Source organism: Chiloscyllium punctatum, chromosome 24 (genome assembly GCF_047496795.1).
Source record: "Chiloscyllium punctatum isolate Juve2018m chromosome 24, sChiPun1.3, whole genome shotgun sequence".
Lineage (NCBI taxonomy): Eukaryota > Metazoa > Chordata > Chondrichthyes > Orectolobiformes > Hemiscylliidae > Chiloscyllium > Chiloscyllium punctatum.
In genome coordinates, this window is record NC_092762.1 from 63,731,198 (window position 1) to 63,752,967 (window position 21,770).

The 21,770-nt window shown below is 37.5% G+C and overlaps 1 protein-coding gene across 1 annotated transcript in view; it reads right to left on the bottom strand.

Moving 5' to 3' along the window:
* LOC140494637 (uncharacterized) overlaps positions 1–21,770 on the bottom strand; it is a 90,928-nt gene that overhangs the window by 12,708 nt on the left and 56,450 nt on the right. Inside the window, exons 93-124 of the mRNA XM_072594035.1 lie at positions 21,424–21,590; positions 21,222–21,248; positions 20,443–20,603; positions 20,226–20,293; positions 19,524–19,690; positions 19,322–19,348; positions 18,528–18,688; positions 18,326–18,393; positions 17,568–17,737; positions 17,375–17,401; positions 15,681–15,841; positions 15,466–15,533; positions 14,836–15,005; positions 14,651–14,677; positions 12,718–12,866; positions 12,562–12,629; positions 11,533–11,702; positions 11,355–11,381; positions 9,376–9,524; positions 9,123–9,190; positions 7,867–8,036; positions 7,683–7,709; positions 6,214–6,362; positions 6,056–6,123; positions 5,094–5,263; positions 4,909–4,935; positions 3,765–3,913; positions 3,605–3,672; positions 2,601–2,770; positions 2,416–2,442; positions 1,369–1,517; positions 1,208–1,275 (exon numbers count right to left, since the gene is read on the bottom strand). Of these exons, the coding sequence (XP_072450136.1) occupies positions 1,208–1,275; positions 1,369–1,517; positions 2,416–2,442; positions 2,601–2,770; positions 3,605–3,672; positions 3,765–3,913; positions 4,909–4,935; positions 5,094–5,263; positions 6,056–6,123; positions 6,214–6,362; positions 7,683–7,709; positions 7,867–8,036; positions 9,123–9,190; positions 9,376–9,524; positions 11,355–11,381; positions 11,533–11,702; positions 12,562–12,629; positions 12,718–12,866; positions 14,651–14,677; positions 14,836–15,005; positions 15,466–15,533; positions 15,681–15,841; positions 17,375–17,401; positions 17,568–17,737; positions 18,326–18,393; positions 18,528–18,688; positions 19,322–19,348; positions 19,524–19,690; positions 20,226–20,293; positions 20,443–20,603; positions 21,222–21,248; positions 21,424–21,590 (3,342 nt within the window). The remainder of the gene's footprint in view (positions 1–1,207; positions 1,276–1,368; positions 1,518–2,415; positions 2,443–2,600; positions 2,771–3,604; positions 3,673–3,764; positions 3,914–4,908; positions 4,936–5,093; positions 5,264–6,055; positions 6,124–6,213; positions 6,363–7,682; positions 7,710–7,866; positions 8,037–9,122; positions 9,191–9,375; positions 9,525–11,354; positions 11,382–11,532; positions 11,703–12,561; positions 12,630–12,717; positions 12,867–14,650; positions 14,678–14,835; positions 15,006–15,465; positions 15,534–15,680; positions 15,842–17,374; positions 17,402–17,567; positions 17,738–18,325; positions 18,394–18,527; positions 18,689–19,321; positions 19,349–19,523; positions 19,691–20,225; positions 20,294–20,442; positions 20,604–21,221; positions 21,249–21,423; positions 21,591–21,770) is intronic.

A 21,770-nucleotide genomic window follows, 5' to 3' on the forward strand; every position in this document is an offset into this window, starting at 1 on the left:
GCCAACTGAAAATTCTTACTGAAGAATATCTCCCACCTCAAGTTTGCAATGTTCTTCACAGAAAGCAACAGATTTATTTGTCTTTATTCGTTCACAGGATGTGGCCATTGCTGGCCAGCTCAGCATTTATTGCCCATAATTATCCAGAGGGCAATTAAGAGTCAACCACATTATTGTGGGTCTGAAGCCACATGCAGACCAGACCATGTAAAGGTGATAGACTTCTTTTTCTAAAGGACATCTGTGAATCAGATGAGTTCTGTTGACAACAATTTCATGGTCATCATAAGACTCTTAATTCCAGATTTCTTTAGATTAGATTAGATTCCCTACAGCGTGGAAACAGGCCCTTCGGCCCAACAAGTCCCCACTGACCCTCCAAAGGCCCATTTCACTCTAACTAATTCTCCTCACACTATGGACAATTTAGCATGGCCAATTCACCTGACCTGCACATCTTTGGACTGTGGGAGGAAACCGGAGCACCCGGAGGAAACCCACGCAGACACGGGGAGAATGTGCAAACTTCACACAGACAGTCACCCGATGTTGGAGTCAAACCTGGGACCTTGGTGCTGTGAGTCAGCAGTGCTAACCACTGAGCCACCGTGCCACCCCCAATTTTTGGGGAATTAAAATTCCTCAATCTGCCACAGCAGGATTTGAATACAGGTCTCCAGAACATTACCTAGGTCTCTGGATCAACAATCTAGTGATACTACCACTACGCTATTGCCTCCTCTTGATTGCTGACCGTTATCTAATTGATAGCTTGCCCACATTCCTAATTAAGAGCTTATTCTCAAAACATCAACTCTCCTGCTCCTCAGATGCTGCCTGACCAGCTGTGCTTTTCCAGCACCACATTTTTTGATTCTGATCTCCATCATCTGCAGTCCTCACTTTCTCCTAGTTTGTCCTGTAAGATGAAGAGAATGGAAGAGTTTGGCCAGCTGAGACATTTTCTTGTCTACATGACAGGGACTCTAGTTCTCACACCAAAATAAGATCAACTATTTGGTGAGCTACAAGAAATCCCTTTTGGCTAAAGCAGCAACTATATTAGTAAGCAGAATAATCTGAGTCTTGAAACAACAGCTTGAATCCTGAAGAAGGTTTATAATTTTAAACATTATTAGAATACTTTTTTTACAAAATTAGAAACATTGTTGAAACTAGTATTGGATTTCGTATGAACTTTCCTTACCTGAACGATTGAACTCTGCAGCTTGAAAATGTTTTGTTGACGTTGCTGTTTATAAACAGGTTGTTCAACTTGAAGAAAGGGAATAGACACAGTATTAGAGGAAAAAATTCTATAACTAATGTAAGTATGTATTCATATTAATAATGACATTGTTTACTGACCTGGTAAGCAATAATATTTGAGGCAGACTTATACAAAGCAGAATTGGACGATATTAGATTTGCTGTTGGAACCAGGTTAGTAATAATGAAGGTCACATTAAAATCGAAAGGCTTTGTTTGCAGATTTGGAGTTGTGGCCACAGATGGTGCTGTTAAGAAAAAAGTAAATAAACGTTAACTGAGAATGAAAATAAATCTTCCCAATTGCACCATTTGCACTCCAGAGATGAAAATAAATCAAAAATAAAGAAATGAATATAAGAACATGAGGCTACAATTGAGAACTGATGGTAGAGTTTGTCTTTTTCAAAGAGTACCTCATACAGTCAAGGAGGTCGATAGCTCTTCAGCTCAACTTGCCTATGCAAGCCCCATTTTCACAATTAAACTAGTCCCATTTGCCTGTGTTTGGTCCACATGCCTCCATAACTATCCCATCCATGTACCTATCTAAATGTTTCTTAAATAATGAAATTGAACTTGCTTTCACAGCTATCTGTGGCAGCTTGTTCCAGACACTCGCCACCCTCTGTATGAAAAAATTGCCCCGCTGGACCCTTTGATATCTCTCCCCACTTACCTTAAACCCAAGCTCTCTGGTACCTATACATATCTACATGTGGTATTGGGAGAAAATTTGCTCGAATCATTGGTCACATAACTGATTGCAAATTGAAATAGAAAGTTCTCCTGAATTTGTTGAGTCTGTAAAATATCTGGAGTCTTGTGCTAAGTCTGAGATAATTTCAGTTGCTGGTAGCTTCTCCTTAAATGTTGCTCACAACTATGTTATCAGCTGGTTAATCATTAAGGACTGCAGAGATATAATAAAAGCACATGCAAAATTTCTATTAAACTTAAGCATTTCATTTGACAATTTATCTGAATAAACAAACTGGAAAGTAATGGGGAATCAGTTGTAAATGGGTATCATCAACAGTGCAGTGTGCATGTCCGCCAAACGATGAACAGAGTTTAATAACGAATTATTTTGTTTTGTCGCACAAGGAAGTCTTAAGAAACAACAGAAACAGGAACCATACTTACGGGCTGAAGGAGCTACTTCATGGTAACCTGAAAAATCAAAAGCATGTCTTCTATAAAATCAATCAGATGAAAATTCATCATCAATTAGTGTAATGAGATGCAATAGTTTTGCTTAAATTTTCACCAAATTATTCACAAAAGATTGTTCCATGTGATTAGGTAAAATATCTTTAAATGCTAAATACCATTCACATAGAGGCTGTTGCTATCCAGTGAATATGCTCCCAAGGTGGAAATGGCCTTTGTGTTGTCCCTGATCTCATGGTACGCAGTAACTTTATTAACCTCTTGAGGATTTGAATCATTTGTGAATGTGCAGATTGTGTACACACTGGTGCTGGCATCATTTGCTGGACTGTAAAAAACAAAGTTGTTAAATAAATTAGGAAACATTGCAACAAATCAGGTTGGTAGGCAGAAGCTTCTGCACTATTATGGTATATTCTATGGTATAGTATTATAATGTTGCAACTAAATGTCAATTTGTTAGAACTAAAGTAAATGTCAGCCGAGAATCTTTGCTGAATGATTTTTTACACTTGAGGACTGAGTTTGCATTTATTTCTGCAGGATTGCAGACACTGAGTATCCTTCACTTGATAATTTGTTTATCAGAGAAGTAAATTTGAACAGGGTTGAAAAGTTTGGCTTATTATGCTGCAAAATGCTGGCTACTTGCACTCAGGACTTGCTGTTTAAAGTGTTTAACGGAGGAGTTTATTGAGGGCCTTGGATTTCAGTCTCAATTAGTGGAGCTAGAAGGCTTGCATGTAGGTTTCACCTGCCTGACCTGGAGGGCAGACCTGTGGCTGAGCTAATTGGCAGGCAGAGGGCAGGGAGGGCATGAGAGTAGCAAGCCATGGGGGGCACAAGCTATCTTCCTGAAAGTGGAATGTCATGATCTTTGGAATCATTACTCATTGTCTAAACAGACATTTAAACAAACTGTTGGAGGACAAATTGCTAGATTATAGTGACACTATTAAAACACATTTGTACATTGCAGTTCTGAAACATAATATTCCCAATTATCTAAACTATATCAATTTAATGAACAGATCTAATATTAATGTTTTAACACTGAGAAAACAAGCAGAATTCTGAAAGATAGCAAGAGATTTTAACCATTTTTGTACTCCTGATGAACTTGAAACAGATACTGATATAGTTTATTGTCAACATTACTTACCTGAACGATTGAACTTTGCAACTTGAGAATGTTTTATTGATGTTGCTGTTTGTAAACAGTTTGTTCAACTTGAAGGAAAGGAATAGCCACAATATTAGAGACCAAATTCTGTAATTAATGTCAATATACATTTGTATAGATAAGTAAATTACAAACTTACCTGGTAAGCAATAATATTTGAGGCTGATTTATGCAGTGCAGAATTGGATGATATTAAATTTGTTGTTGGAACCAAGTTAGTAATAGTGAAAGTCACATTAAAATCAAAAGATTGTGATTGCACATTTGGTGTTGTGGTCATAAATGGTGCTGTTCAGAAAAAAAAAAGATAGTTATTAAACTGAGAATAAAAGAATTTCTTAACTGTAACATTTCTATTCCAGAATGAAGTTTAAATAAACCGAGCATATAGAAACCTCATTAGAATATTTTATGCTGTTGTCAGAGTCTTTTGAGACAGGATGGGATAGAAAAGTTTGTCTTCCTTTAGCAAAGAGAACCTTTTACTCTCATAAATGTGATTGGCAATGAAACTCCCCTAACCAGTGACAATATAACTGATTGCTCCTTCACATAAAAACTTCTCCTTTTTATGTTACAACCTTGGAAGGCAGAATTTCTGCTCCTCTATTGAAAGGTGTGCAAGGGAACTGGGTAGCCAGCAAAATTCTTCAGATGTCTTTACCCTGGAGTCAACCACCTGGATTTTATTGCAGGATTCAGTTGAGGAATACAGGATGATCTGCCCTTTCCTTGCTCCCTTTGAGGCTCTGAAATTATCCATTAATGATTGGTTATTGATCGTTTCCCATCCAAACTAAATTATTGGGCTGGCAGGAGTATTTCAGTGATGGGGAAAGGTCAGAAAGTGAGGTGGCTCACCACTAGGTCTGGTTAGTATTGGCTGTGATATGTTTGCCACTGATACTTCAGATAGAAGGAAGGAACATCCCACCATTCAAAAATTCCTGGGTGCAATCTAGTGCTTAGGTTCAACTTTGGGTGGCAGGTCAGATTTCAATTACTGATAGCTTGTCCTTATATGTTCCTATTATCTCTTTTACTTGTCTGTGAGGGGAAGAGGGTAACATAGAGCATATAAAATCTTTGTTAAGACATAAATATTCCAATTTGAGAATTTACATGGATGAGCAAACTGTAAAATAGTGAATCATTGCGAAACATCCCCTCCTCCCCATTGATGTGCATGTGTTTTACAATTTATTAATGTAGAATTATTTTGTTATTCCCCACAGCAATAAAAGGAAGTCTTAGGAAAATATAGAAACAGAAATCACACTCACGGGCTGAAGGAGCTGCTTCATGGTAACCTAAGAAACCCAAAAATATGTCTATTATTAAATGAGTCAAGTGGAAATTTATTATCAATTAGTGAAATAAGATACGTTAGATCAGTTGAAATTTCCCCAATTTGATCACACTAACATGTTCACTATGATAGAAAGAAAATCTTAAAAATAATAAATACCATTCACATAGAGGCTGTTACTATCCAGTGAATATGCTCCCAAGGTGGAAATGTCCTTTGTGTTGTCCCTGATCTCATGGTACGCAATAACTCTATTAACCTCCTGAGGATTGGAATCATTACTAAATGTGCAAATTGTATACACACTGGTACTGGCAGCATTTGCTGGACTGTAAAATACAATGTTAATAAACAAAATTAATTAGGAAACATCACCACAAAATGAGGTTAGAGAAAGAAGCCTCTGTGCTAATAAGAGCATCAATTGTTTGAAATAAGCCTCAAAGTATTACAGCTGGAGTGAATGAGAATCTTTACTGAATAACTCTTTCCAATTTGGTTGTGCAGGAGATATAATTACTGCGTATCCTCCAGTTGATATTTCACAGATCAGATAAGTCATCTGAATATCTTTTGAAGGATTTGAAAGGTTTGATTTACTATGTGCCATAATTCTGCCTGCTTGCCTTAGGTGCTTACTGTTGAAAGTGGAAGGCTACTGACATTCGGTGGAGGAGACCTCAGATGACTTTGGAGGATATAGATTTCGGGAGATAGAGTTGGCTAGCTTGTCGCCAGAGAGCAGGGAAAGAGCTGGTGAAGTGGTCAATCTTGGAGGGTACAGGTTGTCCTGAGTGTGCAGCACATTCATGCTCCATCAATGCCCATTTTCGAGGGAGGCAGTCTGTCTGAGGATCAGTTGCTGAACTGTTCTGACACTGAATGTCCCTTTGCACATTGCAATCCTTAGATAAATAGGATAAATATTGCTCACAGCCCTCTAAACATTTCAGTAAGTGTATGTGTTAAATCAACAAATTATCAGAACTCAAACATTACTGATCTGAGCACTGAAAAGAAAAGCAGGATGCCGAATAATACCAAGATATTTTAGTCATATTTGTATTATTAATTTTAAATGTTGGAATAGACTTTTTTAAATTAATTTTTAAATTCCTTACCGGAACGATTGAACTCTGCAACTTGAGAATGTTTTGTTGATATTACTGTTTGTAAACAGGTTGTCCAACTGAGAGGGAAAGGAACATCAGTGTATTAGGGGAGATTTTGTATCTAATGAAATTATACATCAGTATTGATAAGCAGATTGTTAACTGACCTGGTAAGCAATAATATTTGATGCAGATTTGTGCAATGCAGAATTGGAAGATATTAGATTTGTGGTCGGGACCAAGTTCGTAATAACGAAGGTCACATTAAATTCAAAAGGAGCTGTTTGCAGGTTTGGAGTTGTGGCCACAAATGGTGCTGTTAAGAAAAGAATAGATAAGCATTAAATTGAGATTGAAAAAAGCCCATAATTGCATTCTGTTCCAGATAAAGGGAAAACAAATCAAGAATATAGAAACCACATCAGACTATTTTAGAATGCCGATCAAGGTTTTTAAAGTATAGTGTCTTGGCTATTATTGTCTCCTTTTGACAAGGAATACCTATTTCTGTCCCATGAATTTGGGACACAAATCAATAACCAAGTGGCTAATTGCTTCTCTTTGTAGAAATTCCCTGAATTTTGTTACAGCCTTGGAGTGCAACATTTTACATTCTATCATCAGCAGGTGATAGAACTGACTACACAAGTACCAATCTACTCTCCCCAGTCTTCCCATAATGTTGTGGTGTCACAGGCGAGGCATACACCCCAGCCTGCTCACCCTTTCCAGTGAGTTCCTTAAGTGCCTATTAATGAAAGACCATTTTCTGCCCTGCCTAAATTTCAAGCAAACAAAGAGGCATTCAGGTTCAAGGAAGAATCCTGGAAAGTGATCCTGCACACACCTTGGATAGCAATGGAAGGCTCATCACCAACTGCTTTCCCAGATGTTATATATGGATGGTCCAGATGTTATATATGGATGGTAGCGTCAAGCTTGTCCTCTCCAGCAGTAACCAGCTCCTTTCACCTCACCCCACGAAGTCTGTCCACCAATTCTTACTCCCACTGTCCATCCATACACTGAGATCCCCACATTTGCCTTGTACTACTCCTAGGACTTTAGTCTGAGGGCGACTTGCTGTCTTGTCCACTACAATATAGGATACTGCTTGATCTAGGGAGTTGCCAACCAACCAGACTGGCTAGCATCACTCTAGGGCTTGGCAGTAAGTGGCAGACATCCCATCCCCAGTTCATTCAATCACTGAATGGCGCAGGCAGCCAGCAATGATAGCAATACATTCAACAGGAAGTATTCAGCAAGCAAGAAAGGAAATCCCATCATCCTAAAATTCCTGGCCAGAGTTTCATGCTTATATCTATATTTGGGCAACTGGTCTAATTTAAGTAGTGCTTGATTTTTGTTACATGTTACATGCAGGTAAGTTAACAGGCTGTTGGGAGAGGAGGACAGCACTCACAAAGTCTCCTTGTCATAAATGTTCTGGATTCAAGCAATTATCAAAGTGATCAAACCAGAAAATAATAGTTGAAATGGGAAACATTGTAATCTCAATGAGGAGCATGTGTTTGTCAATTGATGAACTGAGATTAGTATAGGTTGATTTTATTATTTCCCACAACAATTATACGAAGTATTAAGAAACTATAGAAACAGGAACCACACTCACGGGCTGAAGGAACCTCTTCATGGTAACCTGAAAAATCAAAGAAGTTTCTTCTATAAAATGAGTCGGATGGACATTCATCACCAGTTAGTGCAATAAAATCTATTAGTTTGGGTTAAATTCCCCAAATCATTCAGAAGAAAATCATTCAAATTGATAAAATGAAAGGTGTTTAAATGCTAAATACCATTCACATAGAGGCTGTTGCTATCCAGTGAATATGCTCCCAAAGTGGAAATGACCTTTGTATTGTCCCTGATCTCATGGTATGCAGTAACTTTATTAACCTCCTGAGGATTTGAATCATTTGTGAATGTGCAGATTGTGTACACGCTGGTGCTGGCAGCATTCGCTGGACTGTAAAATACAAAGTTATTAAACTACATTAAGAAATATTGTGATAAAATAAGGTTGGTGAATTGATGTTTCAGTGCTCTTGTGGGCATCAGTTTATGATATTGAGAGCTAAGTTTGAATTTGTTCCAATTAAAATGAGTGCCAGCTCAGAATCTTTCTAAATATCTCTTTGCACCTCAGGATTCTGAGTTTGCACTTTGCTCTGCAGTTCCAGTTGCTGAGTATCTTTCTGTTCATAATTTGAGCACCAGAAAATTAGTATCTTTGAAAGGAATTGAATGTTTGTCCTATTATGTCCCATAATCCTGGCTGCCTACTCTCTGAGCCTTTTAGTGAGAGTGCAGGCTAATGATGTTCAATGGGTGAGACTGCAGATGGCTTTGGAGCATAGCCTCAAACAGTGGGCTTTGAAGGCTCCATTGTTGATTGTGCCCTTCAGGTATGAATGGCATATGTTTGGGAAGGCCAGGTAAAAAAGATACAGTTGGAGAGACTACCTTCATGGGATTGCAGGATATTCATGTTTCATGAAGCCACTGCCCATTTTCTGTGGCAGCATCTTTGTTGGATAGATTTCTGGATTGTTGTGCCACTCTGCAAACCCCTTTTCCAGCGCTTGCCAAATATTTTCCAACAGTGACCCATTCTGAAGTTTGAAGATTGTTGAAATCCTCCAATAAGAGTGATGAAAGTAGGAGGGGTTGGGGGGAGCAGTTAGACTGGTGATAGCATTGAGTTAGGACAGGGGAAAGTCTGTGAGAGCAAGGCTCAATTGGAGAAGAAGCATAGATGCTAAACCTCGTTCAGAGGTTCAGTTCATGACCCCACTTGGGACTTGGGAAGCCCTGCCCTTTCCACAACATAATCTTCAATAATGTAGGACAAATACTGCTCACAACAATCAAACCATTTATCATTCGTAAATATATCAAAGATGATCAGACATCTACTGGTTAGAGCACTGAAACAGCAATCAGTAATCTGATTAATGTCAAAATGATTCATCCATTTTTGTAATATTTTTTATTACTAAAATTAGTAATAAACTGGAAACAGATGTTAATTTTCTTTATTAATGTTACTTACCTGAACGATTGAACTTCGCAACTTGAGAATGTTTTGTTGATATTGCTGTTTCTAAACAGGTTGTTCAGCTGGAATAAAAGGAATAGTCCAATATTAGAAGGTAAATACTATAATTAATGGTAACATATATTTGTATGGATAGGTAATTTAATTGAATTGATTAACTTTACTGTCATGTGTACTCAAATGCGCCACCTTAGGTACAAAGGTTCCTGGATACAGTAGGTAAATTTCAGGTAAATTGCCAACTTACCTGGTAAGCAATAATATTTGAGGCAGATTTGTGTAGTGCAGAATTGGATGATATTAGATTGTCTGTTGCAGCCAGGTTAGTAATAATGAAGGTCACATTAAAATCAAAAGACTGTGGTTGCAGGTTTGGAGTTGTGGTCACAAATGGTGCTGTTAAGGAAGATTAAGTAATCATTACGCTGAGCGCTAAAAAATCCTTTGCAACTCTATCATTTCTATTCCACATTGAAGGTAAAATAAGTCAAGAATTTGGACACTACATCAGAATATTTCATGTCATTGTTAGAGACCTTTGAGGCAGGATGGAGAGTTTTTCACCCTTTCACAAAGAACGCCTATGTGCTTGGTACAGAAGCTGTCTTAACCATTGCATTTGCAACTGATTGCTTCTCTGTGTGGAAACGGCTCTCAACTTTTCTTACCGATTTGGATTGCAGAATATTTCATTTGCCTTCTTGGTGGGTATGCAGAGAGGTAGAGGGAGAGGAGGAATCTCTAAATTGGCCTTACTAATCCACCTTGCCATAGTTTTCCATGGGACAGGTGAGTGCCATTGGTCAGCCTATCCATCCTGGCCCCAACTGGATTCATCATTGCTTATAGCCCATTTACAGCCAAATTTCCAAGAAGACGGGAGACATTTAGGGGAATGGGGGATGTGACTCTGCTCAGGCCTTGAGTGGGAAGGATGGGGTATGTCTCCTACAACAGTTTCAACATCAAGGGCTCCTCCCACAAGCTATGGATGAACCTTTCTCTTGAGGCTTGAGGCATTACTCTTACATGTACCATGAGAATACGAACTGGAGATATCTTTAGGGCGTGGCTGTCTGTGCATACCCAATCCATGAGCCTACATTGCTCCTATGAGAAAGCGAGGACTGCAGATGCTGGAGATCATAGCCGAAAACGTGTTGCTGTAAAAGCGCAGCAGGTCAGGCAGCATCCAAGGAGCAGGAGAGGGAGAAGGTGAGGACTGCAGATGCTGGAGGAGGAAGAATGGCTCATGAAGAAGGGCTCATGCCAGAAACGTCGATTCTCCTGCTCCTTGGATGCTGCCTGACCTGCTGCGCTTTTCCAGCAACACATTTTCGGCTACATTGCTCCTATCACTAAGTAAGGCTCTTCAACTCCTTGCGAATTATAACAGCCCTTTGTTTGCATCTGTACACATTGGTTAGCAATTACAGCTGTCTGGTGGCTGACACCTCTCTCCTCACATACTCATTATATATGGTCTCTTTTCTCTTAATGATGTTTGATTCATGAGTTCAGTTGTACATGTGATTTACAGGTATGCATACCACAACACACATCTTAATCTTTTCACAAACAACATCCCCACACCCAAAATCACACTGATCCCCTGCAAGCCTTTAACCCCTCCTGCACACTTGTTTGATTCTGTTCCCTGAACTTAGACCCTGAGGATTACTTGCAGTCCCAGTCCTGTTCACTGTAGCTTCTAGTGCTGCTAGAGAGGTGTCAGCAATCACATTGAATGCTAAGCTCCTTGAGTTGGGACTTCCTCCTGAGTGAAAGGTAGAAGTCACGACTCCTGCCAATTAATATTTGATTGGGGAAATTAAATGGCTATTGGTGAACACACTGGCACCAATATTGGCTGGCCAATAGCCATTTAATTTCCCCAATGTCTAAATTCCCTTATGTCTAAATTTGGCCAACAGTATCTAATTTCAGATACTGTTAGTTGCTTCTTTTAACAGCAAGAAACAGCTGTCTTATTAGCCTGTCAAGAAATGCTTCATGTGAAGGGGAAAGGATAACACATCATTTACAGAAGTTAAGTCATAAACACTCTCAGTCCAAGAATTTAGATGTACAATCCAACTGGAAAATAATGGTGAACTAGCTCTATGATGTGTGTGTATTTGACAATTTATAAATAGAATTGAATAAAGGTTTTCTATTGCAATAAAGAAAATCATGAGAGACAATAGAAACAGGGACCATACTCACGGGCTGAAGGAGCCTCTTCATGGTAACCTGAAAATCAAAATATGTCTTCTGTAAAATGAGTCAGATGGAAATTCATCATCACTTCGTGCAACAGGATACATTAGTTTAGTTACACTTTCTCAAATTGATCACAGAAACACATTCAACATGAAAGAAAAGATCTTTAAATGATAAATACCATTCACGTAGAGACTGTTGCTATCCAGTGAATATGCTCCCAGGGTGGAAATTCCATTTGTGTTGTCCCTGATCTCGTGGTAAGCAGTAACTCTATTAACTTCCTGAGGATTGGAATCATTTCTGAATGTACAGATTGTGTACACACTGGTACTCACAGCACTTGCTGGACTGTAAAATGGAAAATGTTATTTAATTAAATAAATTAAGAAACACCATAAATTCAATTTGCCTGAGAGAATCTTCTGTGATCTTTTGGACATCAATGTATAGCATCAAAATATATGTAAGTTCTATGTGTTGCAACTAAAATGAATGCCAGCTCAGAGTTTTTGCTGAATAATTATTTGCAACTCAACACCCTCAACTTGCATTTGCTCTATTTAAGACACAGTTGCTAAGTATTCCCTAGTTGACAGATTGCCCATAAGATGCATATCTTTGAAAGGAATTGAATATTTGGCTTATTTAACTCCACAGTCCTGGTTACCAGCTCTAAGTGCTTGCTGTTGAAAGTGCAGGCTACATGTTCAGTGGAAGTGAGTACAAATGACCTTGGAAGATGACTTCAAGCATTGAGATTAGGAGGCCAACTTGTAAGCTATGCCTTCCTGATGTAGATAGCAGAATTCTGGGTGTGCTAGCTAGAGGAGCAAGCAGTGAGGGCACTGGGAGGGAACAGACTGCCCTCCTGAGAGTGCAACATTTTCACCCTGTTCTCTGGGTTGTTTGGGGGCGAGCGATCTTATTAAGACCAGCAATTTTTTGGAACATAATTTGCTTTACCATGACACCATGCTTTATCATGCCCCATTGCACACAAAGTCATATGGAACAAATATCGATCAAAGCCACAAACAATTTCCTTCAGCGAGTATACTAATTAGAGTTGAGTACTGAGCCAGCAATAAGAACCTGATAGAATACATCATAGTTCTGCTATTTTTGCAGTATTAATTATTCTTAATAAGTTTAGAAATAGTAATGATAATAACAATAATAAGACTGAAGTAATGTCAACATTCCTTACCTAAATGATTGAACTCTGCAGCTTGAGAATGTCCTATTGATGTTGCTGTTTGTAAACACGTTGTTTAACTGAAGGAAAGGAACAGACACAGTATTGGGAAAATTCTGTATTTAATGAAATAATATATCTGTATTCATAACTAAATTATCAACTAACCTGGAAATTAATAATATTTGAGGCAGATTTGTGTAGTGCAGAATTGGATGCTATTAGATTTGTTGTTGGTACCAAGTTAGTAATAATGAAGGTCACATTAAAATCGAAGGACTCGACTTGCGGGTTTGGAGTTGTGGTCACAACTGGTGCTGTTAAAATAAATTGAAGAAATGTTAAACTGGGAGTAAAATAATCTTTGCAATTGTATCGTTTCTCTTCCAGAGTGAAGTTTGAATAAACCAAGAAAACAGAAATCACATCAAAATACTTTATGGCAGGTTGGGATGGAAAAGTTTGTCCTAGGCTGCAAATCCCTGGACACTAAGGTCAATTTAGTATGGCGAATCTACCTAGTCTTTGGACTCTGGGACGAAATCACAGCACTCAGTGAAAACCCACACAGACAAGAAGAGAATGTGCAAACTCCACACAACCAGTCACCCAAGGTTGCTTTGATAAACGTGTTTGGTACAAAAGCTGCCCAGCCAAGGAGTGTGTGACTAATTGCTTCTCTGTTAAGAAACATTTTTTCATTCTTACTGACTTAGATATCAGAGTTTTATGTTCTTCCACCAGTAGGTGTGCAGGGGAGGTGGAGGGTCAAGTTCACACCTCTCCTGACTTTTCTGCAATTTTATGGTGGTGAGTGTGAGACCTCAGTCAGTCCCTGCCTCAATTGAAGTTGTTAAGGAGCAAACAAATGGATGCCCAGCTTCAATTTTTAGTCTAGCAGGAGGGGTCTGGAGCTGAAGGGAGTCACTGAAATTGAACTTGCTCAGTGTGGGAAGTAGATGGGGATGGGTGGGAGGTTCCAGGCGTAACCTTAGCCTGTACCTTTCTTTTTTATTCATTCATGGGATGTCAGCATTGTTGGCTGGGTGAGAATTTATTGTCCATCACTAATTTGTCCATAAGAAAGTGGCTGTGACCTGCTTTCTTCATAGAATCGTAGGATCCTGACTGTGTGCAGAAAGAGGCCACTTGGCCCAACAAATCTCCAAAAAGCATCCCACCCAGACACAGACCCCCCACCCAAAGCCTGAAACCCTGCATTTCCCATAGCTAGTCCATCTAAGCTGCACATCCCTGGACACTAAGGTCAATTTAGTATGGCGAATCTACCTAGTCTTTGGACTCTGGGACGAAATCACAGCACTCAGTGAAAACCCACACAGACAAGAAGAGAATGTGCAAACTCCAATCACCCAAGGTTGGAATCGATCATAGATCATAGCAGTGCTAATCACTAAGCCACCGCTGCAGTCCATTTGGTGCAGGTACACTCACAATGTCATTAGAGAGTTAGGGCTAGGATGCTGATCCAGTGATACTGAAGGAGCAATGATATAGTGTCTGGTCAGGATGATGAAGGTCTTGGAGTGGAACTTGCTAGAATGTTATTCCCATGTATCTGCTGGTCCTTCTAGAAGGTAGAGGTCATGGGGTTTGGAAGGAGCTATCAAAGACTAAACCCTAAGACTTAAACTCTGGGGGCAGCTTGCTATATGCAGCACCTGGGGCTATGGAATTGCTGTCAATCAGATTTATTGGTAACTCTTTGTGGTTTAACTTTCTCCCAGATGAGGGGTGGAAATCTCATTTTAATTAAAACTTGTTGGAGCCTGCTAGACAGCCAGCATCGATAGCAATGCATTTCAGCTTTTCAGGTGGCAGGTATGAAACTCAGTCTATTCAAAATCTACACATTAAGTAAAATTAATAGAAGTGTAAAAACTTATAGTTGAACTAAAAGCAGATTTTCAAGCTGAGAATTTTACTAAAAGTTTGATTAAGAAAAGAGAAACATTTTATTTGCAATAATAGCGCCATTTAATAATGTATCGATAAAGCTAGTAAACTAAAACCAGCATTTGTGCCACTCTCACTACTAATGAGAACTATTAATGGAACTAAGAAACAATATAAGACTTACTGGGCAAGGGAGTTGATTCATGGTAACCTGAAAAAAACAATTACAAATATTTGGTACAAAGTATGTTAATTGGAATCTCCGCAAAAAAAAATTGTTTAAAATTAATTGAACTGCATCTGAATAATATATTGAAATTCTAATGGAAAATATAATGGAACAGAATATTCTCTTTAAATGATCAATACCATTTACGTAAAGGCTGTTATTGTCCAGTGCGTATGCTCCTAAGGTAGAGATGTTTTTTGTGTTGTTCCTGAAGACATTGTAGGCAATAACTTTATCAACCTTTTCGGATGTAGATTCATTGCTGAACGTGCAGATTGAATACACACTGGTGCTGCCAATATTTGTTGGACTGTTGTAAAATAAAATTCAGTTAGAAGGTTTAGCAAAGAATAAAAGTTGATCTGTCAAGTTTTTTTTACAATTAACATTGTGATAATCACTAATAATGTTTAGAATTCAAATGAATTGGAATTAACTTCTGCTCCAGCAATTGAAATACTTTCCCATTAACTCTGTTCTCAAAAATATGTTTAAAACACAGGAGTATGCCCTTCATCACTGACTATCAGGGTGCTCCAAACTTCAAAGCTGGAAAGGAACAGCTAAAAGAAAAACTTCTTTGGCTAATACTTCAAATGCAATGGAGGTATGCACAAGATTCTCAGAGTGAATATTGTTTTCTGCCAAGTATAATATACAACAAGTAGAACATAATTTCAGGCATTGTTACCTTTTAACATTGAACACTGTGGCTTCATAATTTTAATTAATCTTCAGTCTAATTTGCAATTACAGAAATGGCCACTCACCGGAAAGAAATAGTTTGGCAAGTTAAAAATGTTGCATTAATTTTGCTTTTGCCATACAGTTCAGTGAGCTGGAACAAAATCATAATCACAGTTTTAGAAGAAAAATCTCTTACAGTTAAATTATTTTATTTCAATGAAAGCATCAGTCAATGCTACACTTCCTTTTTTTCTGAGAAGTAGTCGTTATTGGTATAATGCTGTAATCTGCTTATTACCTGGTGAGAAATAATATTTGAAGCAGACTTGAATAGCAATGAATTGGAATCTTGTAGAGGCTGTGTAAACTCTAAGTTAATGACAACAAAGGTCACGTTGAATTCTATAAATTGCTCTTCTGGACTTGGAGTTTGTGTTGTTGACACTGCTGGTGTTATCGCTAACAGGAAACATAAAGAGAACAGTAGTCTGAGAGTACAGTAAACATCGTCATTTTGTATTTCAGGCAAAATAAACACAAATCCAGAAAAAGATCCTTACAACAATGTTGACAAGTAAGAACTGTTGACATATTGTCATGATATGTTTGAGCATTGCAGAACACAGTTTTTTTTCTTCTACTATGTGATATACGTGGGTATAAGTGGGTACTTGATTTGGTTGAGATAGTGCAAAGGTATCTTGGAAGAATAATTAAGATACCTAAGCTAATACTTTGGGGAGAAGTTTTCCACCACAGCAGTTTGTGGAGTACAAATTTACTGAATGAAATGTGGAATTCAAACCTGGTCTCGGTAATGGTAAACAAATTGGTGTTCCCGTCTACCTGCTGGCTTTATGCATCAAGGTCGGGGAAGATGAGGGTTCCTAATGTCTTTAAGGGAAAGAAATCAGCTGCCCTTACCTTGGCTGATCTACTTGCACCTTGAGACCAATAGCAATATGGATGATTCTTAAATGCTTTCTGGAATGTTTAGTAAGCACCTCTGTTCAAAGGCAATTTGTGATTGGCAACAATTGCCCGACTCAACAGTGAGACAAATGTTCCAGCCAAGAATAAAACAAAATGCCCATATCGTCAGTTGTCTTGAACTGAATATTTTTTCCAAGTCTTTTGCCTCCAGTCTTGCAGATCTAATTACAAGCATTATTTCTGTGATTTTTTTTCTACTTTTCTATCCGTTCAGGGAATGTGGACTTGCTGTCTAAGCCAGCATTTATTTCCCAACCCTAATTGCCCTAGAAAACATAATAGTGAGCTGCCTTCTTGAGCCATTGCGGTCCTTGGTGAGTAGGGACAACCACGGTGCAGTTTTGAAGGAGTTCCAGGATATGCCATGAATTATGAAGCATCAGTGTTATAGTTCCTAGACAAGATTGAATGACTTAGAAGGCAACTTGCTGTTGGTCATGTTTGCATACAGCCTTTTTCCGCTATGTGGTTGAAGTTGCGTTTTGGAAGCTGCTGTTGGAAGACCCTTCTTAAGTTAATGTAGTGCATCTTTTAGATAGTCCACACTCCTGTCATTGAAAATTGTTGCTGAAGGAGTGAATGCTGAAGTTTGTGGATGGGATGCAATCAAAGGGGCTGATTTAGTTACTTTAATCTCCTGTTCAGGCATGTGATGACACATGTCTGAGACAGGTGGGAATTGAACCCAGATCTTAGCCCAGAGGTAGAGGGATTCGACCACAGTGCCTAGTGGACTGTTTTATCCCAAATGGTGTTAGGCTGTAAAAGTCCACATATGAAGGAGACTGGATGCAAGAGACACACAAGCGATTGTTTGAATCTTAAAAGTATTCTAAATTACAGAATTTAACTCAGTCATCATACAGAAAAAGAATTATTCACAAGGAATGTATGGGAATTATTGGATTTTGTTTTATTGCAGAAAAGAATTCTGCGTTATTTTACCATGAGGTTACAAAAGAAATAATAAGTGAACTAAGTAATGGGAAGTGTACTTACTTGGTAAAGGAATTGATTCATGGTAGCCTATATAAAAAAAAACATATGTGAGTGAAAGATAAAATTTTATCATTAAAGAGTGGAATAAAACTTGTGTATTGTTTGAAATGAACTGAATTCAATTTGAATGCTATATTTAAATGACAAAAATAAAATTCTATTGAACATAATATCATTATTAACTGATCAATACCATTTACGTAGAGGCTGTTATTATCCAATGAATATATTCCTAAGGTGGAGATGTTCTCTGTGTTGTCTCTGAACACATGGTACACAGTAACCTTATCAATTTCCTGAGCAGTAGAATCATTTCTAAACATGCAGATTGCATACACGCTGGTGTTTCCAATACTTGCAAGGCTGCAGAAAAAAATGATTTGTGGAAATTAACCAAAAAGGAAGCTGTCTTGAAAATATTATTCATCATTCTAATTAACATTCTAAAGTGCACAAACTTTGGGCAATTCAATTGTCCTATGCACCATTGATTAAAATAGCTTTCAATTGTCACTGTTCTCAAAGTGTCAGTCCTCTAACACAGTACTTGAGGAAGTAAGTGTCCAAAACATCCTCCAGACAAAAGGTAAACCAGCAGTTCACAGGGTAACTTCCCATACCATTTGGAAGAACTGGTGACGATGATTAAAATGCACCAGTATAAAACAAATATGAAGCAATAGCATCAGAAAACATTCAGCCGTATGTGTAACATTCAACTTCGAAAGATATCTTTGTGTGTTTTATGTTGTGTCAATCCGAGCACTTTCAAACTATTTTTAAATAGTTCATCCAGTGGATGTGGGCTATGAGGACCAACATTTATTACCCATCTCCAATTGCCCTTGAGATGATATTAGTGAACTAACATTGTTCCAAAAATTGTTAACTTGTCAATCTTTCACTTAACCATCAGAGAAATTATTATGGTTTAACACAAAAATAACTCACTTAAATGAAGCAACTTCGCAATGTGAAAATGTTGCATTAATTTTACTCCTGTTGAACAGGGCAGTGAGCTGAAATAAAGACATAAACAAACTTTTAGTGGAAGGTAAAGCTTTCATGAATTGTAAAATAATTTCAGTAGATCATTTTCTTTTATCACGAACTGAAACAAAACAGTTGTTGGATACTGAAATCTATGTGTTACCTGGTGGGAAATTATATTTGATGCAGAACTGAACAGCAAGGAACTGGAATCTTGTAGACTTTGTGTAAACTCAAGGTTGGTGATTGTGAAGGTCACATTAAATTCAATGGGCTTCTCTGTCCCATTTGGAGTGTGTGTTGTTGTCAATGCTGGTGGTAATGCTAGCAGAAGACACAAAGAGAACATTAGTCTGAAAATAAAATATACATTTCCAGATGAACATCCTTCCTGCAACCCACAAAAGCCGTAAAGGTCTAAACAAATATCCAAACAACAAAGTTCAAGATTATTGACAGCGTTCTGTAAATGTTGAGAGATATATTTGCCCATTTGAGTGCTTGTTTTTCTGATTTTGCTGCATGCTGTCTGTGCAGACAAACTATATGTCCAGATGTCTTGGAATGAACTGTTTAAAATGAATAAACCGAATAAATAGATCTTCACACTGGAAATTTCAGATTTCTGTTGTCAGTTTACTAGCAAGTATTATATTCTGGAAAATAACTTCTAGATTTAATTAACTGTTTGCAATACTCCTTATACCAAGAAGATTGGATGCAAAGCAACACAGACAAACATTAATTGAAAATTCAAGGAATTCTCAATACCAGAATTCAACTTCAATATTACACAGAAAAAAATAATGCTCAAGAATAATAGGGAAACCATTGAATCCTCACAAAAACAGCTTTATTTGAAAATACAGTAACAATCATAAGTGGAAGAATTGCTTTTCGTTTACCATGGGAATACAACAAACTGTACATGAACCTAAGGCTAAGAAGCAGACTTACTTGGTAAAGGTGTTGTTTCATGATAACCTGTACAAAAGATTGAAATGTTGTAAGTGTCATGTACCGTGTGGAATTTACAGTTTAGAAATTGGAGCAAAATTTCATGCATTTCTTGAAATGGACTTAAATCGTTCTGAATGATATGAGTAATCATGTAGAATAAAATTCAAGTGCACAACATATATCTTTAAATGTTCCATACCATTTACGTAGAGGCTGTTATTGTCCAATGAGTAGATCCCTAAGGTGGAGATGTTGTTTGTGTTGTCTCTGAATTCGTGGTACACAGTGACCCTGTCAACATCCTGCGTAGAATCATTTCTAAATGTGCAGAGTGAATACACGCTGGTGTTGGCAACATTTGCCACACTGTGAGAACAAAAGGCATTTCAGAGATTAACTAAAAATTGTATTATCACGCTAATCATCATTCATCCCCTCATGAATATTATAGGTACTTCACTAAAGTTGGAATCATTCAATGTACCACCTATATGGATAATTTACAACTAATTCTATTCTTTAAAACTCGAGTATGAAACACGGGTGTTTAAATATTCACTGATTATACGAGAAATGAAGGGTCAGAAAGTCAAAGTGAATAAAAAGGTGAAGGAAGCTGTTCCCTGGTTCAAGATCAAAGACCATTCAATGAATTAAAAGTCACAATTACACTGCACCATGTAACTAAAATATTAAACAACAGGATCATAAATCACTCAACAGTATATGCAACATTCAACCATGAGATATATCTTTGTGATTTTCTGTTGTATAGGTGTTCACATTTGTAGACTTTATTACATCATTTCATGCATCTAATTTCCCAATTTAAAAAAATACATATTGATTATTTCAATAACGTTTGCAGAAGTTGTCATTTTTAAACACAAACTGAACTCACCTGAAGGAAACAACATTGCAATGGAAAAATGTTTTATTAACTTTACTCTTGGTGAACAAGGCAGTGAGCTGAAATGAAGTAGAAATCATATTGTTACAGGGTGAAACTCTCAATGATTGGAAAAAGAAGAGTAAACCATTTTCTTTTACCAGTAACATAAGAGTTAATCTATCTGCGACATATAGTTGTTGCGATAATACTGAAATCTATTTGTTACCTGGTGAGAAATAATATTTGATGCAGAACTGAACAGCAAGGAACTAGAATCTTGTAGACTTTGTGTAAACTCAAGGTTGGTGATTGTGAAGGTCACATTAAATTCAATGGGCTTCTCTGTCCCATTTGGAGTGTATGTTGTTGTCAATGCTGGTGGTAATGCTAGCAGAAGACACAAAGAGAACATTAGTCTGAAAATAAAATATACATTTCCAGATGAACATCCTTCCTGCAACCCACAAAAGCCGTAAAGGTCTAAACAAATATCCAAACAACAAAGTTCAAACAACAAAGCATTCTGTAAATGTTGAGAGATATATTTGTCTATTTGAGTGCTTGCTTTTTCTGATTTTGCTGCATGCTGTCTGTGCAGACAATCTATATGTCCAGATGTCTTGGAATGAACTGTTTAAACTGAATAAATATCTTCACACTGGAAATTTCAGATTTCTGTTGTCAGTTTATGAGCAAGTGTTATATTCTGCATAATGCCATCTAGATTTAATTAACAGTTTGCAAAACTCCTTATACCAAGAAGGTTGGATGCAAAATAACAGACAAACATTAATTGAAAATTCAAGAAATTCTCAATGCCAGAATTCAGCTTCAACATTACAGAGAAAAATATTAATGCCCAAGAGAATATGGAAACCATTGAGTCCCCACATAAATAGCTTTATTTGAAAATACAGTAACACTCATAAGTGGAAGAATTGCTTTTCGTTTACCATGGGAATACTACAAACTTTGCATGAATCTAAGAATAAGAAGCAGACTTACTTGGTAAAGGTGTTGTTTCATGATAACCTGTACAAAAGATTGAAATGTTGTAAGTGTCATGTACCGTGTGGAATTTACAGTTTAGAAATTGGAGCAAAATTTCATGCATTTCTTGAAATGGACTTAAATCGTTCTGAATGATATGAGTAATCATGTAGAATAAAATTCAAGTGCACAACATATATCTTTAAATGTTCCATACCATTTACGTAGAGGCTGTTATTGTCCAATGAGTAGATCCCTAAGGTGGAGATGTTGTTTGTGTTGTCTCTGAATTCGTGGTACACAGTGACCCTGTCAACATCCTGCGTAGAATCATTTCTAAATGTGCAGAGTGAATACACGCTGGTGTTGGCAACATTTGCCACACTGTGAGAACAAAAGGCATTTCAGAGGTTAGCTAAAAAAGAAAGTGTTATGAAAATTGCATTATCACGCTAATCAGCATTCATCCCCTCAGGAATAGTATGTGTACTTCAATAAAGTTGAAATCTTTCAGCATATTATTAATCTGGATAATTTCCAATTGTCTTTCTGGTCATGAATAAA